The sequence below is a fragment of the Pelobates fuscus genome, chromosome 1, assembly GCF_036172605.1.
Source record: "Pelobates fuscus isolate aPelFus1 chromosome 1, aPelFus1.pri, whole genome shotgun sequence".
In the NCBI taxonomy this organism is placed as follows: Eukaryota; Metazoa; Chordata; class Amphibia; order Anura; family Pelobatidae; genus Pelobates; species Pelobates fuscus.
Window position 1 is genome coordinate 350,606,742 of NC_086317.1, and position 18,770 is coordinate 350,625,511.

Below are 18,770 nucleotides of genomic sequence, written 5' to 3' on the forward strand. Positions count from 1 at the left end.
GAACTAAATATAGTAATCTACTATTAGTCTGTACACAGATATAGAACAAAAAGTAGGGTAGGTATCTAGAGATATTAAGAATTAAAGAGTATAATCAGTAAGTGCAATCATAACCGTATAATGGTTAACTCCTATGTCTAGTGAAGAGACTCTGAGTATGGACTCAATCACCTTTCTGGTATAAATAAATAAAACAAGCTTTATTGTAGTGGCTCTAATAGGACATAAGAACCAGAAGTAGTGCAGGTGATGTATACATATAGACAGTTAGATATGTACTAATGCCTCAATTGTACATCTGCCAGTACGCTACCGAGGAAACAAAAGAAGAAAGTCACTTGTGGAGTGGAAAAGTAATTTTCTTAAAGGACCACTCTAGGCACCCAGACCACTTCAGCTTAATGAAGTGGTCTGGGTGCCAGGTCCTTCTAGGGTTAACCCATTTTTTCATAAACATAGCAGTTTCAGAGAAACTGCTATGTTTGTGAATGGGTTAAGCCTTCCCCTATTTCCTCTAGTGGCTGTCTCACTGACAGCCGCTAGAGGCGCTTGCGTGATTCTCACTGTGAAAATCACAGTGAGAGCATGCAAGCGTCCATAGGAAAGCATTATGAATGCTTTCCTATGTGACCGGCTGAATGCGCGCGCAGCTATTGCCGCGCGTGCGCATTCAGCCGACGGGGAGGAGAAGAGGAGGATCGGAGGAGGAGAGCTCTCCGCCCACCGCTGGAAAAAGTTAGTTTTTACCCCTTTCCTCTTTCCAGAGCCGGGCGGGAGGGGGACCCTGAGGGTGGGGGCACCCTCAGGGCACTCTAGTGCCAGGAAAACGAGTATGTATTCCTGGCACTAGAGTGGTCCTTTAAGTGCAGTGACTTATTCTCTGCAGTATGTTAGCATATTCAAATGCAAAACTCTGTCCCATCCATGTGGATTTGTATGCATTTAATGGGTGCCAATCTAGTGTACTGAGGTAGCGTGCCGCCAAATGACTTTCAAATAACCACAGATAGTAAGTAGTAAGAGGGAAGAGAGAAAATGTAGGAACTAATGTCAGTAAAATACTGGTATAAAATTAAACTACGGTATTCAAAGCCTCTCTCCCTGTTAAAGGGACACTCTAGGCACCCAGACCACTTCTGCTCATTGGAGTGGTCTGGGTGCCAACTCCCACTACCCTTAACCCTGCAAGTGTAATTATTGCAGTTTTTTATAAACTGGAATAATTACATTGCAGGGTTAACTCCACCTCTAGTGGCTGTCTATCAGACAGCCACTAGAGGTCACTTCCTGGGTTCTAGCACAGGAAACCTGTGCTAGAGCGTCGCTGGACGTCCTCACGCTGTGTGAGGACCTCCAGCGTCGCTCAAAACCCCATAGGAAAGCATTAAAATTCGTTTTCAATGCTTTCCTATGGGGAGACGTAATGCGCATGCGCGGCATTGCCACGCATGCGCATTAGGTCTCCTCGGCCGGTGGGCGAGATCAGTCTCGCCCACCGGGCGACGCAATGAAGAGGAGGAGCATCGCGGAGGCGGAGACAGCGACGAGGGACATCGCCGCTGCCTCAGGTAAGTCACTGAAGGGGTTTTCACCCCTTCAGTAACTGGGGATTGGGGGGTGGGAGGGAGAGGGACCCTCCAGTGCCAGGAAAACGGATCGTTTTCCTGGCAGTGGAGTTTCCCTTTAAGCTTACTAGATAGACATAGGAGGAACGGTTCAAAGTGAAAGTAAATAAATAATTAGAGCAACATGCTAAACCATTAGTGCAAGGGGTTCCCAATTATTTTTTCCCATGAAACCCTTTGACATAGTGTATCAACATCGTGGAACCCCTCATCCCCAAAACAAAAATGCACCCTTTTTTATGTGCAGGTGTTTGCCTGTGTGTTAAGGTGTGTGTATCTGTGTTTGTAAGTGTCAGTGTGTGTAGTTGTGTGTCAATCTGTATCTGTGTGTGTGTATGTATCTATCATAGTGACACACAAATACACACACTGACACACAGATACACACACCTTGACACACAGTGTGTATCTGTATGCGTTTCAGTGCAATGCTACATGCACCTGACGAAGGATGGATGTGAGTGCCAGTGCATGTACCCTTCTACTTCAATAATTACACACATGGCAATCTAAAATGCAAGAATCAAATCTTCAACATACACATTAAAAATCCTAGTACCACGAAAGTGCCACCCTTGTATTAGAAGTGTCAAAGAACAAACTGAGTTTAGATCAATACATTTGTCAGCCACTGAGCCACTGTTTTATCAGTATAGTTGATTTTAAAAAAATAATTTCAATAAAAATTTGTTATTCTAAACGTTAAAAAAAAAAAATATATATATATATATATGGCTATGGTTAACTTTGCTTAAATCGTGGATCTTTCTCATTTCATTGTTTGTGTGAATCGCATCAAAATCTACTGACAATGTCGGTACTATATATATATATATATATATATATATATATATATAGTACCGACATTGTCAGTAGATTTTGATGCGATTCACACAAACAATGAAATGAGAAAGATCCACGATTTAAGCAAAGTTAACCATAGCTTGGTTGTTAGAGTATATCAAAGGCACCAAGTTCTCTTATATTTTCACACACTACAATCTCTTGAAATAAAAGTGGATGGTACAATAAAAAATAAATCTACTGTACTGCTATTTGATAATGCCTTGTGAATTAATAATGGAGAATAAACAGCATTTTTCAATCTGACAGAATGATCACAAACACTCAACCAACCAGTGGTGTGCCACAGGTTATCATAATGCCACACCGAGTTCCACTCCTTTCAGATAAGTGCAGGAAGATGAAGATGCAGTGGATAGCTAACAATAACTACTGGTATCTCAAAATGCATTGTGACATGCAGATTGTAAGGATAAATGTCCATTGGTCCCAAACTCACATTATTTAACTGCCACAGCTGCAAAGATTTACATTTTCAAAGCAGGAATTACAACCATGTAGTTACCAAATAATAGCTAGATCAACATAAATAAACTACCTGCTAAATATTTATAGTCAGTTACTTAATTAGCCTGTGAAAATGCCTGGATTCCTCAATGTATAAATTGTACAACTGGAACCAATTCATATACATAGTTGTCCTTGCCAGATTTAACAGTAGTTTATGATTATTTATTTTTATTTGATATCACATTGAGACCCCAGAAAAAGTTATCTTAAAGCACAAACATTCCAGTAATCACTATATTACTGCAGATCCAAGAGGTATTCTGTAGCACCCAACATGTGTACACTTTGTTGGTAAACTCGCTAGCAGCTACATGTCAGTTGGCAAGTTAGATGATGTATGCAAGGCTAACAACCCTTTTTTGGTAATAACAAAAGGGACATGTCACTAACTTTGGCCATGCCTCACCATGCTGCTTTCTAACACCTCAACATTGGAAGCGTGAATTTACTTTACTTTAAAAAAGCATCTGGCAGACATTTTTCACTCAATCAGTGGTCTCACATTAAAAATAAATAAATAAGAATAGAGAGAGAGATAAAAAGATATATATATATATATATATATATATATATATATATATATATATATAATGAATGTGGTTGCTTGGCACTCTCCTTTCAAAGTTATAACAAAAAATCTTGCCTGGGTGCTGATCCACTGCAGTCCAAAATATAGAAAAAAACGAATTCCAGGATGCACTCACAGGTGTTTAAATAGGTGAAAATGGTGTTTTATTAATCAATAGATTACATACAGAAGTCGATCGACGTTTCGACCCTACCGGGTCTTTTTCAAGATCCATCAAGATCGATCTTGAAAAAGACGCGGCAGGGTCGAAACGTCGATCAATTTCTGTATGTAATCTATTGATTAATAAAACACAATTTTGACCTATTTGAAGACCTATGAGTGCATCCTGAAATTCGTTATATATATATATATATATATATATATATATATATATATATATATATATATATATATATATAATGCCAAAATATCAGAGGATTGCAGTGTATATATACACATATTATTATATATTCCTGTACCTCTAACTTGTCTTTTTGATTGGCACCTGTATGCATTCATAACTTGTACATTAGCTCGTGCATGACGCTTAAGGCAGTCTAGCATTGTTTACTTGTGACACTAACTAGAAATGCACTCATGTAGTGACACCATGGAGAGGAATAGCCTTTCCAAGGACGGGCTCCCACCCGTTGGAGTTCCAGCAAACTGAGAGCAGCAGTTGCCCTGTGAACTCTCTCCTGAGGCTCCGAGCTGGGAGTGTGAGTGACTGTGGCCCCGCACAGCCTAAGACTGGGACAAGGGGTCCTAGTAAAGTTGTTGGTTCCCTGTAAAGATGTGTTACCACATCTCTCGGGAGCGAGTACGCAGGCTGTGTGAGGCTCTGTGAGGAGGGAGGGGGAAGGAAGGCTGAGTGTGGCTGCAAAAAGTCCTAAAAGGTCAATAAATTATCCCTGCTTAACTCTTGCTATGTAAAAACCATTTCGCCATTTTTACCCTGCTGTATATTCTTATTATAAAAGAATGTATATTTGTTAACTATTATAGTCTCACAGAAATATCCACCTATTACCATCACCATGGACCTCAAAGGGTTAATACATGACCACTTTATATGACATCCTCAGGATTAAAAAGGTTAATATATCCACACTTCCACTGATATGTGAAATATGGTGAATTCTGTAGGACTGAAACAAAGTAATATATATATATACATACACACAAATTAAAATCCAGGATTCACTCGCAGGATTTAAAAAATGTGCATACAGCAAAAAAAAAAAAAACGACGTTTCGACCCCTGCGGGTCTTTTTCAAGACTCTTGAAAAATTATCTTGAAAAAGATGGAGGCTGAAAGGGTTAATATAGACACAAATTAGTGGAAGTTTTTAATATGTATATATTACACACCCTTTAAGTACCAGAGATGGCATATGAAGTGGTCATGTATTAAACCTTACAGTCCAATACAGGTGATAAATTGTGGTGATTTCTATGAGAGTGAGAGGGTTAATAAATACACATTATGTAATAAGTATATATGAGCGAGGAAATGTTTTATTAGCAGGTGGTAATAAAATAAATATTGCAACAGAGCAGACTGATCATTATATGTGTTTAGTAAACAATGCAAACTTGCTTTTTATTGATTGCAAGAGACATTAAAGGGACTGGCTGCTTTTTCTTAGAGATTGGGATAAGGATTCAGGGGAGATAAGCAGGGATGATTTATTGACCTTTTAGGACACCGAGCCCCCCTCCCTGCCCCCTCCCTCCTCACAGAGCCTCACACAGCCCGTATGCGCGTTCACAGAGATGTGGTAACACTTCTTTACAGGGAACCAACTTTAGCACGACACCGGATGCGATATATCCTCTGGCACAACAACTGCTCTGTTCCTCCTCAGTCCCACATGACGCCATTTACTGCTGCCTATTGCCTACCTCCAGAAAGCAGGAGAGCGAGTAGAGAGAGTGCAGAGCCCAGTCCCCCAGTCACGCAGTAACAGTGCCATCTGTCACCCAGTGCTAGGGACCCTGCCAGCCAGCAGCTGGAGCAGGCACTTTAGACACTCTGCTCAGCCCCATCCACTTGCACTCACACTCTGGAGCGAACTGCCTGCCGGACTGTCTGCCGGGCTCTGTAACTTCCAGGCTGGGACCGGGGCAGTGTTCAATAACACTCTGCTGGTGGAACTTATTGTTTTTCTTTCCCTTATTTGGATCACATCATCTCAGAGCTCTGCACGTTCTAGAACCCTCCCAGGATTCGGATTATTTACCTCCGGCAACCCTGCAGCCAGTCCCCGGGGGGGAGAGGAGTCGGTGAGCTGAAGCTCTTACGGTGAGTTAGAGGTCGATTTCCCCCACTAAGTGACATGCCATGGGAGGCCTGCTGCATTGCTCTGCCATGGGAGAGGGACGAATAGTTTTTTTATTGTGGGAAAAAAAGTTGCATTTTGAAGTTTTGGAAAAGTTTTTTTGTTGTTTTTTTTTTTTTTTACACAGAATGTTTTGTGCCTACATGTGTGTGTTTAGGACAGATTGGGGTGTTTGGGGTTAGGAGGTGAAATCTGGTTGCGATTTTGCTAAGCACTCTGCATGCAGGGGAGCCCAGGTCCCAGCACCCCTGGGTACAAGAAATCACGCAGGCCTCCTGGGGTTGCTGCTATAGGATATCATAGGGTCAATCTATCCAGGGGAGCATTTTATTAAAATGTTATTCTCTTTTTATATACATTTACTTTTTCTACTACTTTTGAATAACTTTCTTTTGGAGAGCGATCACTGGGCTTGGGAAAAGTTTTCAAGCTGTTTGTAAGTTTTTTTTTTTGTATTTTTTTTTGTTTTTGTGAGAACAGGATAATGTTGTGCCTCAGGCAGTGGCATGGTCATGTGTATTTTATGTAAGATAGCAGGGCATATTATTATTTCATAATTATTTTTTTATATACTTTTTTTTTTTTTTTTACCGTTGTGCCAACTTTGTCATACATGCCAGATTTGAACCACTTTGCTACAAACAAAATATGGTCTTCAGCGTTCTATACTTCTTGCACAGTTGATACAATACTATAATAAACACGTAGATACACTTACACGTTTACCCTGATTAAAAGTCTCCGTTGCTTATTGTGTGCAAACTTTTTTCTCTGTTGTTTAAGTCTATGCAAAGTAACAGAAAAAGTAGTATTTTTGTTAAATTGAGACTTCTAATAGGCCATATTTAAAGGTATTGGATGAGAAAATATTGTAAGATGCTAGCCTGTCTTGCACCCCTGCCATTTACAGGTTAAATCCGTGTTATCCAGGTTCTGTGAAGTCCTAGTCCAGTAATAAGAGCTGTGTAGGGGCTTTTACTTGTCTCAGTAGGATCTTCTTCTTGTCCCTTGCTAACTCTGTTTTATCTATCTTTACTCAAAGTTTCCACTCTGCGGTTTGCATTTACTTCTATTTTGAATAGCGTAGAGGATATAGTTCGTGCTATTGAACAAGTTCGGAAATGTTGTGGCTTGTTGCGAGATCTATTTATATCCTTTCACCCTATCCCCATGATAAAGCTTTGCTCCCCTCCACCCACCCTAATCCAAAGTCTGATCACACACTGCTCTTAATGGGGTTTTCAGAGGAGACTTGAGGAGGGAGGTGGGAGGCTGGGAGAGGAAACGATAATTCACATATCTCCTTATACATGGTGTGTGTGTATCCTCATACTTGGTGTGTGTCTGTTTACACAACTATAGGTAATGCAGAGCCAATAACTGGGAAAGTTTAATCAACACTGTGATCTGTTATTGTAGAGCGATTAGTAGTAGATGTGTATCAAGCATTGATGTTTGTAAAGAAACAAGTCAGTTTGTTTTTGTATTTTGGTTAATTTTAGATCTGATACTGCCTTTTTAATACCATCTTTGCCTTACAGTACTGTTTCCATTGGGCTTTGGCTGTTAAATTATTAACTCTATCTGTCTTTTTATAATGAAGTTTAAAAGCTGTTTCATAAAGTTTATTAATATTGTTTGTCAGTATAGTTTATGCATGCTAAGGCACAAACCGTCACAAGTTTGTAGTGCTATAGAAAGCAATTATTTACCACCTTGTTTGTTTTTACCCTAGAGACATTCTACAATTTTTGGCTTTCTACATTTGGGACTTTTAAATTCTAAACAGCATTTTTTTGTGTGTGTTGCATAATCTTCAGAAGTTTATCTAATCTGAGTGCAGTACTGACATTTCCAGTGGAAGCAGGATTATTCCAGGACTGAGAACATGTCTGAATTAAGCACCACTGTTACACCAAATTAGTCATGTCAGATTTACTTTAAAGACTTCTTTCAGTTATTACTTTTTAAGAGTTATGTTTATTTATTTGCAAATAATTGTGTATATAAAACTCCAGAAGACAATAGGTTTAATGGCTAAATATGCATGTTCTTATTCTTGTGAGTTTAGGTGTTTTGGTAGAATGTGGGCTTCATAACAATATCAATTTTATTATACATTATTGGTATGCTTTGAGAGATTAAGCATTTGAATTTGTAGAATTACTGCTCACTCCTGTAAGGCAAGACAAGTTGATGTTCTAGTTTGAAGATGTTGAATTTCTATAAATTTAATGTCCAGTTCTACTAAGACGTGTTTTTCATTTTTTTTTCTTTCTTTTTTACTTAACATAATTTAAAAAAATAACTTGTGTAACCTTTACAGATTGATTTGTATTATTTCCAGTTTGTTTCAGGCATTTATAAAGTATCATGAAAGAAAATCATAATTATGATCGGCTGTTAAATGACAAAGTGTAGCAGATATTAAATATCATATCTGGGAGAATTAGACCCTCCGATAAGTTTGTGTGAAGTGTTTTGCAGTTTAAAGTAAAGTTTGAGTATAAACTGACATTGTTTTGGTTATAGTTCATGATCACACATTGGTAGAAGTTAGAGGAGGATGTTTAGGAGCTGTTAGAATGTAGTATGTGTTTCACTCGCTTGTTTGTGCATGTGATAGAATTCTACGGTCTTTTTGCATATGAATAAAAAGGTAAATGGCAGTCATGTACTGTGTAAAAACTTTATTTTTTTGTTTTTGGCTGCTGCATGGCCTAAATCATGTGTATTGTTTTTTTAGTGTTTACAATTTGTTTTTGTTATGCTTAATGTGATATTTAACTTGGTCGAGAAGTAAATGGGAATCTGATATATTTCGCTTTCTTTTAGTTCCACTTTTTTTTTCAATTCATGCAGGTTTATAATCATTCTAGGGCTCTGAAAGGAACATGCCATAGCTGGAGAGAAGGGTGTTTTGTTTTTAGTAAAAAAAAAAAAACTTGTGAAAAATTAAATATTCAGAAAATGTGTCCTTCTTTGAACCTGATAGGAATCTAGAAAACGGATGTATCCGTGTAACAGCCTATAAAGTTGTTGATTTGTACATATGTTGTGTTTGTGATGATTAGTGTGGATTTAATGAAAACCTTTTGGTATACTGCAGAACACCTTAATTTCAAATATGCACTGGGTAGTGTTTGCATAGCAATGCTTTCAATTCCACCATTGTCAAGTAACCAAACAGAGAGTGTGCAATTTGTGGGATTGCTCTTCAGTTAAACAGTCCTGATTTCTATAGATCTCTTAAAATTAAAAGCTCCCTCCATCCTGGAAAGTTGTTGAAGTGATCGCATCCTGTTAGCTAGTCTTGTGGTAAAGTGAATGAATGATGTGCATTCTTCGGCCTGTACCCCCTCAAATAGTTTAGTTAGCTGATCCTTTGGCAAATCTATCAAAACCATCAGACCAAAAAAAGGACAAAGTGCTATAAAATGCAGGTAGTTTTTGTTATGTTAATTATAAACTGTTCTTGGATTGTAAAACTAATTGTGTTGACCCGAGTCAAATGTGTCAAGAGACCAGTTGCATTCTGTATCTTTTTTGCAGCTGTGTCGTTTTTAGTTAAAACGTATGAAGTTTTAATACAGTTGGTTTTACGCTAATCAGTTATGAGAGATGTTTGCTAGCTTTTTACAGTTTTGTGAGTAAGCTTGTATCATTTCAGTAACTTTTTTGTGTGCGTCTTAATTTTATGTAAATGTCTAAGGTGAATGTAATTATTTAATGCTAAACTCCAGTGCATACAATACAAGATGCTAGATATTATTTTGGCTTTATTATCCTTATTTGTTCTATGAAATGTATTATAATATATGTTTATCCAACATAATTACTTTTAGAACATTTTTTTTCACAAACATATTTGCTTACATGTAAATTATTTAAGATATATTTTGTATTTTTACACTTTATATTATTATGGATTTCCTACACCAAAATACAGACTATATAGTATTTATTATGATAGAAATGTTTGTAATTATAGTTAGTACTGGTATTCACTTTAGATAATGATAAGGTTCTATTTCTTTTGTATTTTAAAAATGTTTTCTTCATACAGGAAAAAGTGTATAATATTTGTCTTTGTTAGGGTTCATACCATAATAATTTTAAATTTTATATTTTTCAACAGAATTTCAGATGTGTTCTCAGTCTACTGGAGTGAAAACTCTTCAGAGAACTGATGGAGACAAGAGTACAAAATGGCAGTGGATCTCAAGCTTTTCCCCAGACTCGGCGTGACAATGGGAGAACACAGGCTGACCTTGACCCAAGGGAAATTGTGAACCAGCAAGCTCATATTTTGTCCTTGGAACAGATAAAAGCAATACGGAACACTAATGAGTATACAGAAGGACCCACAGTGGCTCCACGCCCCTGGATTAAACCTGCACCTTGCCATGCTACCCAACACAAAAATGAAAGAATACATGTAGTAACTGAACAGAGACAGTTTAGTAGGAGTTGTCATCCACCAATGCATTCATCACGAGAACCTTTATCTCGCTCAATTAGTACTGCTAGTAATGGGTCTCGAAGCAGTACAAGGACAAGTACAAGCAGCAGTTCCTCAGAACAAAGACTTCTTGGACCATCCTATCAATCAGCAGGTTCAGTTTCTGACAGAGTCATTCGTGTGCAGCCCAAGTTAGAGATGAAACAAGAGGAGTTAAAACCTTTTGGCAAAGAAGAATTGGTTTTGCATTCTTACAGGTGTGAGGACTGCGGGAAATGTAAGTGCCAAGAATGCACTTATCCAAGGACTCTCCCCTCCTGTTGGATATGTGACAAGCAGTGCCTTTGCTCAGCCCAGGAAGTGGTTGACTATGGGACTTGTGTTTGCTTTGTGAAGTGCCTATTCTATCATTGCTCAAATGATGATGAGGACAACTGTGCTGACAACCCTTGTTCATGTAGTCAGGCACATTGCTGTACTCGTTGGTCAGCCATTGGTGTCATGTCCCTGTTCCTGCCTTGTTTGTGGTGTTATCTTCCAGCCAAGGGTTGCCTTAAATTGTGCCAGGGCTGTTATGACCAGGCTAAGAGGCCAGGATGTCGATGCAAAAGGTCAAACACAGTATGTTGTAAAGTTCCTCACCTTCAGCCCAGAAACCTTGAAAAGCCGACATAGCACAGGCAATTGAATCTAATATAGTAATAAAAAAATTAACACACATATGCAATCATTTAAAAGTTGTCACCTTGGAGCAGTTAGTAGAAAGGTTTTGATCTGTTTTCCTGTTTGCGGTGAAACACTTTCCTAAAGATTATTTTTATGTGCCATCTTAACAGATTGTTAGAAAACCGCTAGTGAATCTTGGGATAGGATCAAGTGTTCTGTGACCCATCGGTTGTATAAGCTAAAGTAACACAGACACTCCTAAATAACTGTGTATTCTATGTAAATAGTACATGCAACATCTGTAAATTGAATGATTTTTTTTTCTGCCAGAGATAATGTGCTATATTTTTGTACATAATATTTACAACTGTGAAAAAAATGGTGTCATGCACATGGCACATACACACTATTTACTTATGTACATTCGAAAGAATGTGAATCAATCAGTATGGTTAGATTGTACTTTGCCTTTGGTACCTTTTAACACTTTGAATGCCAGAGTGAAGGTTTCACATCATCCTGGCACTCAATGGGTTTTAATATTACCCAACTTCTACTCTTTTGATATTCTTTGTATTTGTACAGTTACGGTAAAAGTCAGTCTTTATTTTCTAATTTTTCAACATATTGTTTAGTGTAAAGTATATTTATTTGAAGTTTTATTATTTTATAAAAGAGAAATATTTATTTTAAGAGGCATCTTACAAATGTTCCCCCTTTTTTTTTTTTTTTTTTTTTTTTACATGTCGGTTTTTGCAAATAGGGGTGACTGATGCATATGTTCACTATAAAATAGAAAATATATTAACGTTTGAAATTAAACTTGGTATCTGGTCTTTCTTTTCTGTTGAACTAAATGCAGTGGAATGCTGATGTGATTTGCTAGTACATTCTAGTATGTTTGTGTGGGTGTGTATCTGTGTCTGTATGCTGGCCAATAGAATGATTTCCTCCTTTGCTTTCATTCACAGAAATTGTGTTGGTTTTTGTTAGTTGCTTTACTAGGTAGAAGGTAGCTAAAACATTTTTTAACTTTGCAGTGTTGGCACAGAAAGTTGAACTGTCAATCATTTGTACAATAATTGTAAACACACCAAAGCAACACAAGACATTTGCTGTTATGGGGAAATGTATCACAGTATTCTTATTCTCTCACATGTTCACATAATAGAATTATTATGAAATGACAAAAAAGCATATATGAAGTGACATTTGACATTCAATAATTATTTCAATGCACAGTTTCTGTGTCTAAAACATGGTAATAAATATATATATATATATATATATATATATATATACACACAAAATACACAATCCAGCGCACTCTCTTATTCACTAAACAATGATTTAAAATCTCACAGATCGCAATAGTTTTATTTAAAAACACCTCACGTAGCCAAAAAACAATGGGGGTTTAGTTAAATTATATGATCATATATTGCAAAAGCCTGCTACACCGTCAATGTACCCCATTCATGGCAGGTCCTACTCTAGCAGCCTAATGCCTGGACTTATGAGATTAATCCACTTGGGAACTACTTCCTCCCGGGACTCTCTGCAGGTCAAGGCTAAATGGGATCCTGGAATGAGGCACCTGTGACTGATATATATATATTTATCTTGTGTAAACCTTTGTGATAATCTGTGTGTGTGTATATCATTATAATATAGGTTTTAGGAGTGAAGCACATATAATACATTATTTGTTCTATATTAACAAAGTTAATCTTAATTTCCTATGGTAAAATGAACAATTGTATTCCAGAGTGTTGGTTGATCTCCAGTTTTTAGATCAGGTTTGAAATTATCATTGTGTATTGCTTTGACAATACTCAGCCAGAGATTACATTAAAATATTTCCTATAGTTAGAAATCAAATATTGTATCTGTTAACCTCTATTAATATTGTATCTGTACAAAAAAGAGCCATCGTTTTAAATGTCCCGTGTGGGCTCTAGGCCTTAATCTGTTTTAGCGCAAGGTTGTCCATCATAGATCTTGTCATTAAAACCTTTACAAAGTACATGTATCGGTCCAAAGTACTGTACGTTGTTTCAACCAAAAATTCAATACATGTTTTCTAAAAGGAATTGGTACATCTCACAGACTATTCATACATGGCACCAATTCGCTTCACGCATGAAAAGTGAATAGAGTTTTTAATAGGTAAATATAAGTTACGAGGCTTGCACAGTAGTTTGACATCAGTGAAATTGCTATTTATTTTGCATCGTATATCCCATAAACTACCGTTACCAAAGTTTGAGATATGCTCAGAGTTCCCATTGTGTAAAAAAAACAAAAACAAATAGAAAAATAAATGGGAGTGTCAAGATAGGTTGGCAGATTTTAGCCACCACTTTGGTCACTGAAGTGCTAACTTCAGCAGTTTCAAATACTAGGGTTTGCATTAATACATTATCTATCTGTCTGACTATCGCAACAAAAATGGGACCAAATACAACCTTGTGTTAAAACTTTGTAAATTTTGACTTACTGTGCAAAACCTCTCATCTACAATTCATCAAGTATAAGTATATCTTGTTTATGTTTGTTTGTTTTTTGTTTTTTTTTGAGGGGGGAGTTTGTGTACACACAGGTGATACCCTGCAATATTTTGTACTAGCCATGCAATGGGAACAAAACATTTTAATTTCAGATGGTGTACGTAAATGGTTAATGAGCAACAGCATAATCTAGCCAAGCATGTACTATGTGTGGATTTCTATTTAGAGAATCAATTGTCCTAAATTAAATAGATCATATTCGATTTACCTTGCTTTGTAATCTACAGGTTTTTATGTTTTGTACATATAAAGTTGCGTGCTGAGGCTCCTTAACAAACTTCACATTCAGTTTAATAATCCAAAATCTGTTAGCTGCTAGTTAAAAGAATAGCAAGTATTTTTCATATGACATATTAGAATACAGTGAAGTCATTTGTGTCAAAATGTTGATGTGCCTCACTTGAAACAAACTGCCTCTTTTCAGGCTATGTCTCTTCTGGAAAGTAACCTGCCGCTGAGGTCAAAATCTTGCCATTGCCAAGTTTCCCACCAGAAGTCTAGGAAATTATTTACCTGGCTTATTAACAAACCATCGTTTCCTGTCCTGAACATTTGTCTCCAAGTTTTAAAGTAGATTTAAAAAAAAATAAAGGTCAGCCAGTACTCTGCTCCCTATTAAATCCTGTGATGGAATCCTGTGATGGAATCATGTGATGTGTTTTTCTCTCACTGAGAATTCTGTCCAAAGAAAACAAATATGGATCAATAAATTTAGAACCTTTCGGCAGTAAGTTCATACTCAGGGCTAATAAGGTTTTGAAGCTGCTTAGATCTAGATGTAGTAATCTGGTTTGTGATGTCAATTGCTCGTGGCTAAATTACTTTAATTTGAGGTTTGTTTATTTTTTATTTTTTTATGTGAGCATTTTTTCTTCTGTAATTTATCATTTAAATCATATGACTATATAAGGCAAATTAGACATTTTAACATGGACCATAAAGATTTCCATAAAATGACATTACTTTAAATAATTAGATTTTACCTTTTAAGAGTAAAGTGCTGTTTGCATTGCTGGTACAAATTAATAATGGTAATAAGATATGCAACATTTTGTTGTGTATTGGACATTTACTTGAAGCATATTCACACGAATTGGCAGTCTTCAGTGAATACTTTTTTTTTTTAATTTTTAATTTTTATTTTCTTCAAGCTAATACTTTTATTACTTGATTTTTATCTTCTGGTTAGAGAAGCATATTTTAAATGTGTTTATTCTTGAAGGTAGGATTTTTTAATTGTATATATTTATTAGGAACTAGACTTGTGCACAGCCAAAACATTTATGTTCTGCCAAATCAATTCATCCATGCAATCATTTACAAATAAGATTGGGCTCTAGGCCTTGCAAAGCATCATAGGAATTGTCTCTTACCTCTTGTATTTGTCTGTGTATATTGTACGTTTCTCCATTAATTGCACAGCGCTTCGGAATCTGTTGGCGCTTTATAAATAGCAATAATAAATAAATTGTACTATAGGTGCAGCGGCATTTTGCGTGCGTGTGTGTGTGTGTGTGTGTGCACTTCTGTTTTTAAATGCAAAATTCTACTTCACACTTTAATCATTTGTTTAAAACGATGCAATAAAGTATATTTGATTTTAAAGAATATTTTTTCACAGCTTTATCAATGGAATCATTATTTTGGTGACTTTTGTAATCTAGCATTTTTTTTCTGTGAGGTTTTGAAATCCCACACCTTAGATTATGTAACTGAGAACATTTCTTTCTTCTTCCTAAAATAGTCTCCCTTTACAGGCTATTCAATTTTCTACACGAATTAAGAACTGATATTTTATAGAATTTTTAATATTATGTTTCCTTGTCCCTATATTTAACAAATAAAACATTTTTTAGGTCTGCAAAATTATTAAATTTAGAAATCTGTGTTCTGGAAAGGAGTCCTCCATTTGGCTACCTGTTCTATGCTTTTCTCTTCTCAGTCAGAGGACATAGCATGTGAAAGTGTAGAAATAGAAGGAATGAGATAGATGTCAGTGTTCTGTTCTATATAGTGGACTAATGTACTAAACGTGGCACATACCATAGAACTCAATGGAACCAGCGTATACATTCCATTTGTGACTCCTCCTCTTTGAAATATTTGCACCATTTGTTAGAACAGAACTGTATGATAAATCACCCCGAATGGATTTTTTTTTTCTTCTCATCCAATGTTCTGGCTGTGGCCTGAATTACCTGGTCCTAAAATGCATTGTTAAAAGGAACACTGCAGTCACCCTGACCACATAATCTCAATGACAGAGAAGCACATAGTGATTTTACAGTCTTCGTTGAATAAAGAATCTTGGATGTACAGATCACAAATCCACAGAGTTGGCCACTATTACCTGATTTTCACATTTGAATTCTCACTGTCTAACTCTTGATAATGCTCAGTTGATATGTCCTTAAGATTTGACCCATTGTTAGGCATCAAATATTGTATCTGTGAACTGATGTCCAAAAACAGAACCATATTAAATAAATGTCCCTTGTGGGTCCTATGCCTCAATGCAGTGGCGTACATACCACGGTCACAGGGGTCGCGGATGCGACCGGGCCCGGCCGCCCTGCGACCTGGTATGTATGCCAGTGTGGCCTCTTCTCCTGGGGGGCCCAGGAGCTGGCCACCTCAGGGCCCCCCGAGGCAGGCCCTGGTGTCACCGGGTGGGCTGGCGGGCGTGTAAGGGAGCACTCTCCTGTGAGCACTCTCTGCTCAGCTCCTATATATATATATATATATATATATAAACAAAATACACAATCCAGCGCACTCTCATATTCACTAAATTTAAAATCTGACAGATCGCAATAGTTTTATTTAAAAACACCTCACGTAGCCAAAAAACAATGGGGGTTTAGTTAAATTATATGATCATATATTGCATAAGCCTGCCACACCGTCAATGTACTCCATTCTTGGCAGCTAGCTGGGCAGAGAGCGCTCAGGGGAGAGTGCTCACTCGCACGCCCACAGAACCGGCCACCAGGCAGCCCAACTGGACCCCAGGGAATGCCCTCCGCACTCCCAAAGGTAGGGAGGCTGAGGGATCACATTTAAAAAAAACGTGTATTAGAGTGTGTGTTAGTTAGTTTTTGTGTCAGTGTGTGTGTTACTGTGTGTGTCTGCTAGTGTCAGTGAGTGTGTTAGTTTTTGTGTGTTACTTTGTGTTAGTTTGTGTGTCTGTCAGCGAGTGTGTATGTGTGTGTGTCAGTGAGTGTGTCTCTGTCAGTAAATGTATGTGTCTGTTAGTTAGTGTGTATGCATCTGTTCGTGAGAGTGTGTGTGTTTGAAACCCCTCCAGCGCTGGACTCGCTTGGCGCTGGGGATCCCTCCACCCCGATCCGCCACTCTGCTCCGAATGCGCGGCAAGGGCCCCGCGCGCATTCAAACTGCCCATAGGAAAGCATTACTCAATGCTTTCCCATGGATGTCCAGCGTCTTCTAACTGTGATTTTCACAGTGAGAATCGTGGAAGCGCCTCTTGCAGCTGTCAGTGAGACAGTCACTAGAGACTGGATTAACCCTCAGTGAAACATAGCAGTTTCTCTGAAACTATGTTTTCAGCTGCAGGGTTAAAACTAGAGGGACCTGGCACCCAGACCACTTCATTGAGCTGATCTGGGTGTCTGTAGTGGTCCTTTAAGTGTATGTGTATCTGGCTTACATACAGCGGTCGCAGGGGTTGCAGCCCTGCGACCAGATGCCCGCCACCATGTGTTGCGGCCCCCGGCCCGCGCAGTGTAAACGCGGGGGGGCCCGCTGATCAATTTTTGCACCAGGGCCCCATGGGTCGTGTGTGCGCCACTGCCTCAATGGATTCAAGGTTTACCATCCAGCTTTGCTACATTCTTTTTTTATTTTACTTATAAAATGTTTTACCAAGAAGGACACAGTGATATGTTTCTTCTTTTCAAGTATGGCCTGGAGCTTATTCAAATACAGATAATGGATATACAATAAATTATAAATACATTGTTACAGATATAACAGACATATACTACACTATTACAAATTATAAAGATCATGCCTATAAATATCACCTCTGAATTCGTTTTTTGCAGGTTCATCAGACTGCTGGCAAAGTCCCATTCAACCAGAAAGCGGCTAAAATCTCCACCAATACAGCAACACCATTGTCAAAATTCATATAATGTCAAAGATGAATGGGAACTCTTACAAATGCAGAGATCCTTATTTTCAAATATGTTGTTTTTACGAATATATTAGTCCTACATCGATGCAGACCTGGCCAGATATTACAAACTCTTTAAATTGTCCCATGAACTTAGGAGCTTGTTGTTAAATATTCTGGTATCGTCTTAGGGTTTACAGAACAAGCACTGCTACTATGAAATCATAGTTTTAGGATATGTGGTTTACATTAAAACATATACATATTGTCCATAAATTGTTCACTTCTTTAAATCCCTATTAAAGGGAAACTATAGCGCTAGTGTTTTCCTTGCACTATAGCAACATATACTACCCCCACCATAGTGCAGAAGGGGTTAAAAACCTCTTTATCACTAACCTGATTCCACCCCGGTTGTCCCTTGGCCCCACAATCGCATTTGGATTTCCCCATAGGAAAGAATTGTATAATGCTTTTCTATGGGATTTTGGGTGACGCTGGATGTCATGCATAGCGTAAGGATGTCTAGCGTCAGGTGACTAAAAGTCACCTAATTACCCAGAAGTCCCTCTAACGCTGCAAAAACTGCAATAATTACATTGCATGGTTAAGGAACCCGGGACACTGCACTTAGACCTCTTCAATGAGCTGAAGTGGTCTGAGTGCCTATAGTGTCCCTTTAAATGTTCTTTTTAAACTTAATATGGCTAGTAATTCTTAATGCATAATCATTTTTTATTTGTTAGGTAATTTACCTAAAAGTTTGGTCAATAATAAACAAGACTTCAGTACATTTCTGCATAAGCCTTATTAATCGGATTAAGTTGTCGTTATGATGTAAATGGAAGTGAAATAAATCAAATGTGTGGATTTATTTTTATTTTTTTACGGCAATAACTAATGCTTTAAATCTTTTAATAAAATATTTATTAACTCTTTATAATAGAGCAAATAAAACTTTAAATATGAATGTTTCTATTTTGCAAGTTTTCAATAGATATAATCGTATACCTCTGATTTT

The 18,770-nt window shown here is 37.5% G+C and overlaps 1 protein-coding gene across 3 annotated transcripts; it reads left to right on the top strand.

Moving 5' to 3' along the window:
- Positions 1-5,360: 5,360 nt before the first annotated feature.
- SPRY2 (sprouty RTK signaling antagonist 2) lies at positions 5,361-11,863 on the top strand. Of its 3 annotated transcripts, none has more exons than XM_063444680.1 (2): positions 5,361-5,876; positions 10,052-11,863. In XM_063444680.1, exon 2 carries the CDS (start codon positions 10,103-10,105, stop codon positions 11,048-11,050), a length of 948 nt encoding a protein of 315 aa, XP_063300750.1. In that variant the 5' UTR covers positions 5,361-5,876; positions 10,052-10,102; the 3' UTR covers positions 11,051-11,863. The 3 variants fall into 3 exon arrangements, with proteins under 3 accessions (XP_063300750.1, XP_063300752.1, XP_063300751.1); XM_063444682.1 differs by lacking the exon at positions 5,361-5,876 and adding an exon at positions 7,183-7,249; XM_063444681.1 differs by lacking the exon at positions 5,361-5,876 and adding an exon at positions 7,194-7,275.
- Positions 11,864-18,770: the final 6,907 nt, after the last annotated feature.

Excerpts from the sequence above, each read along its gene's own strand:
- SPRY2 (XM_063444680.1), top strand. The coding sequence starts at position 10,103 with ATGGAGACAAGAGTACAAAATGGCAGTGGATCTCAAGCTTTTCCCCAG.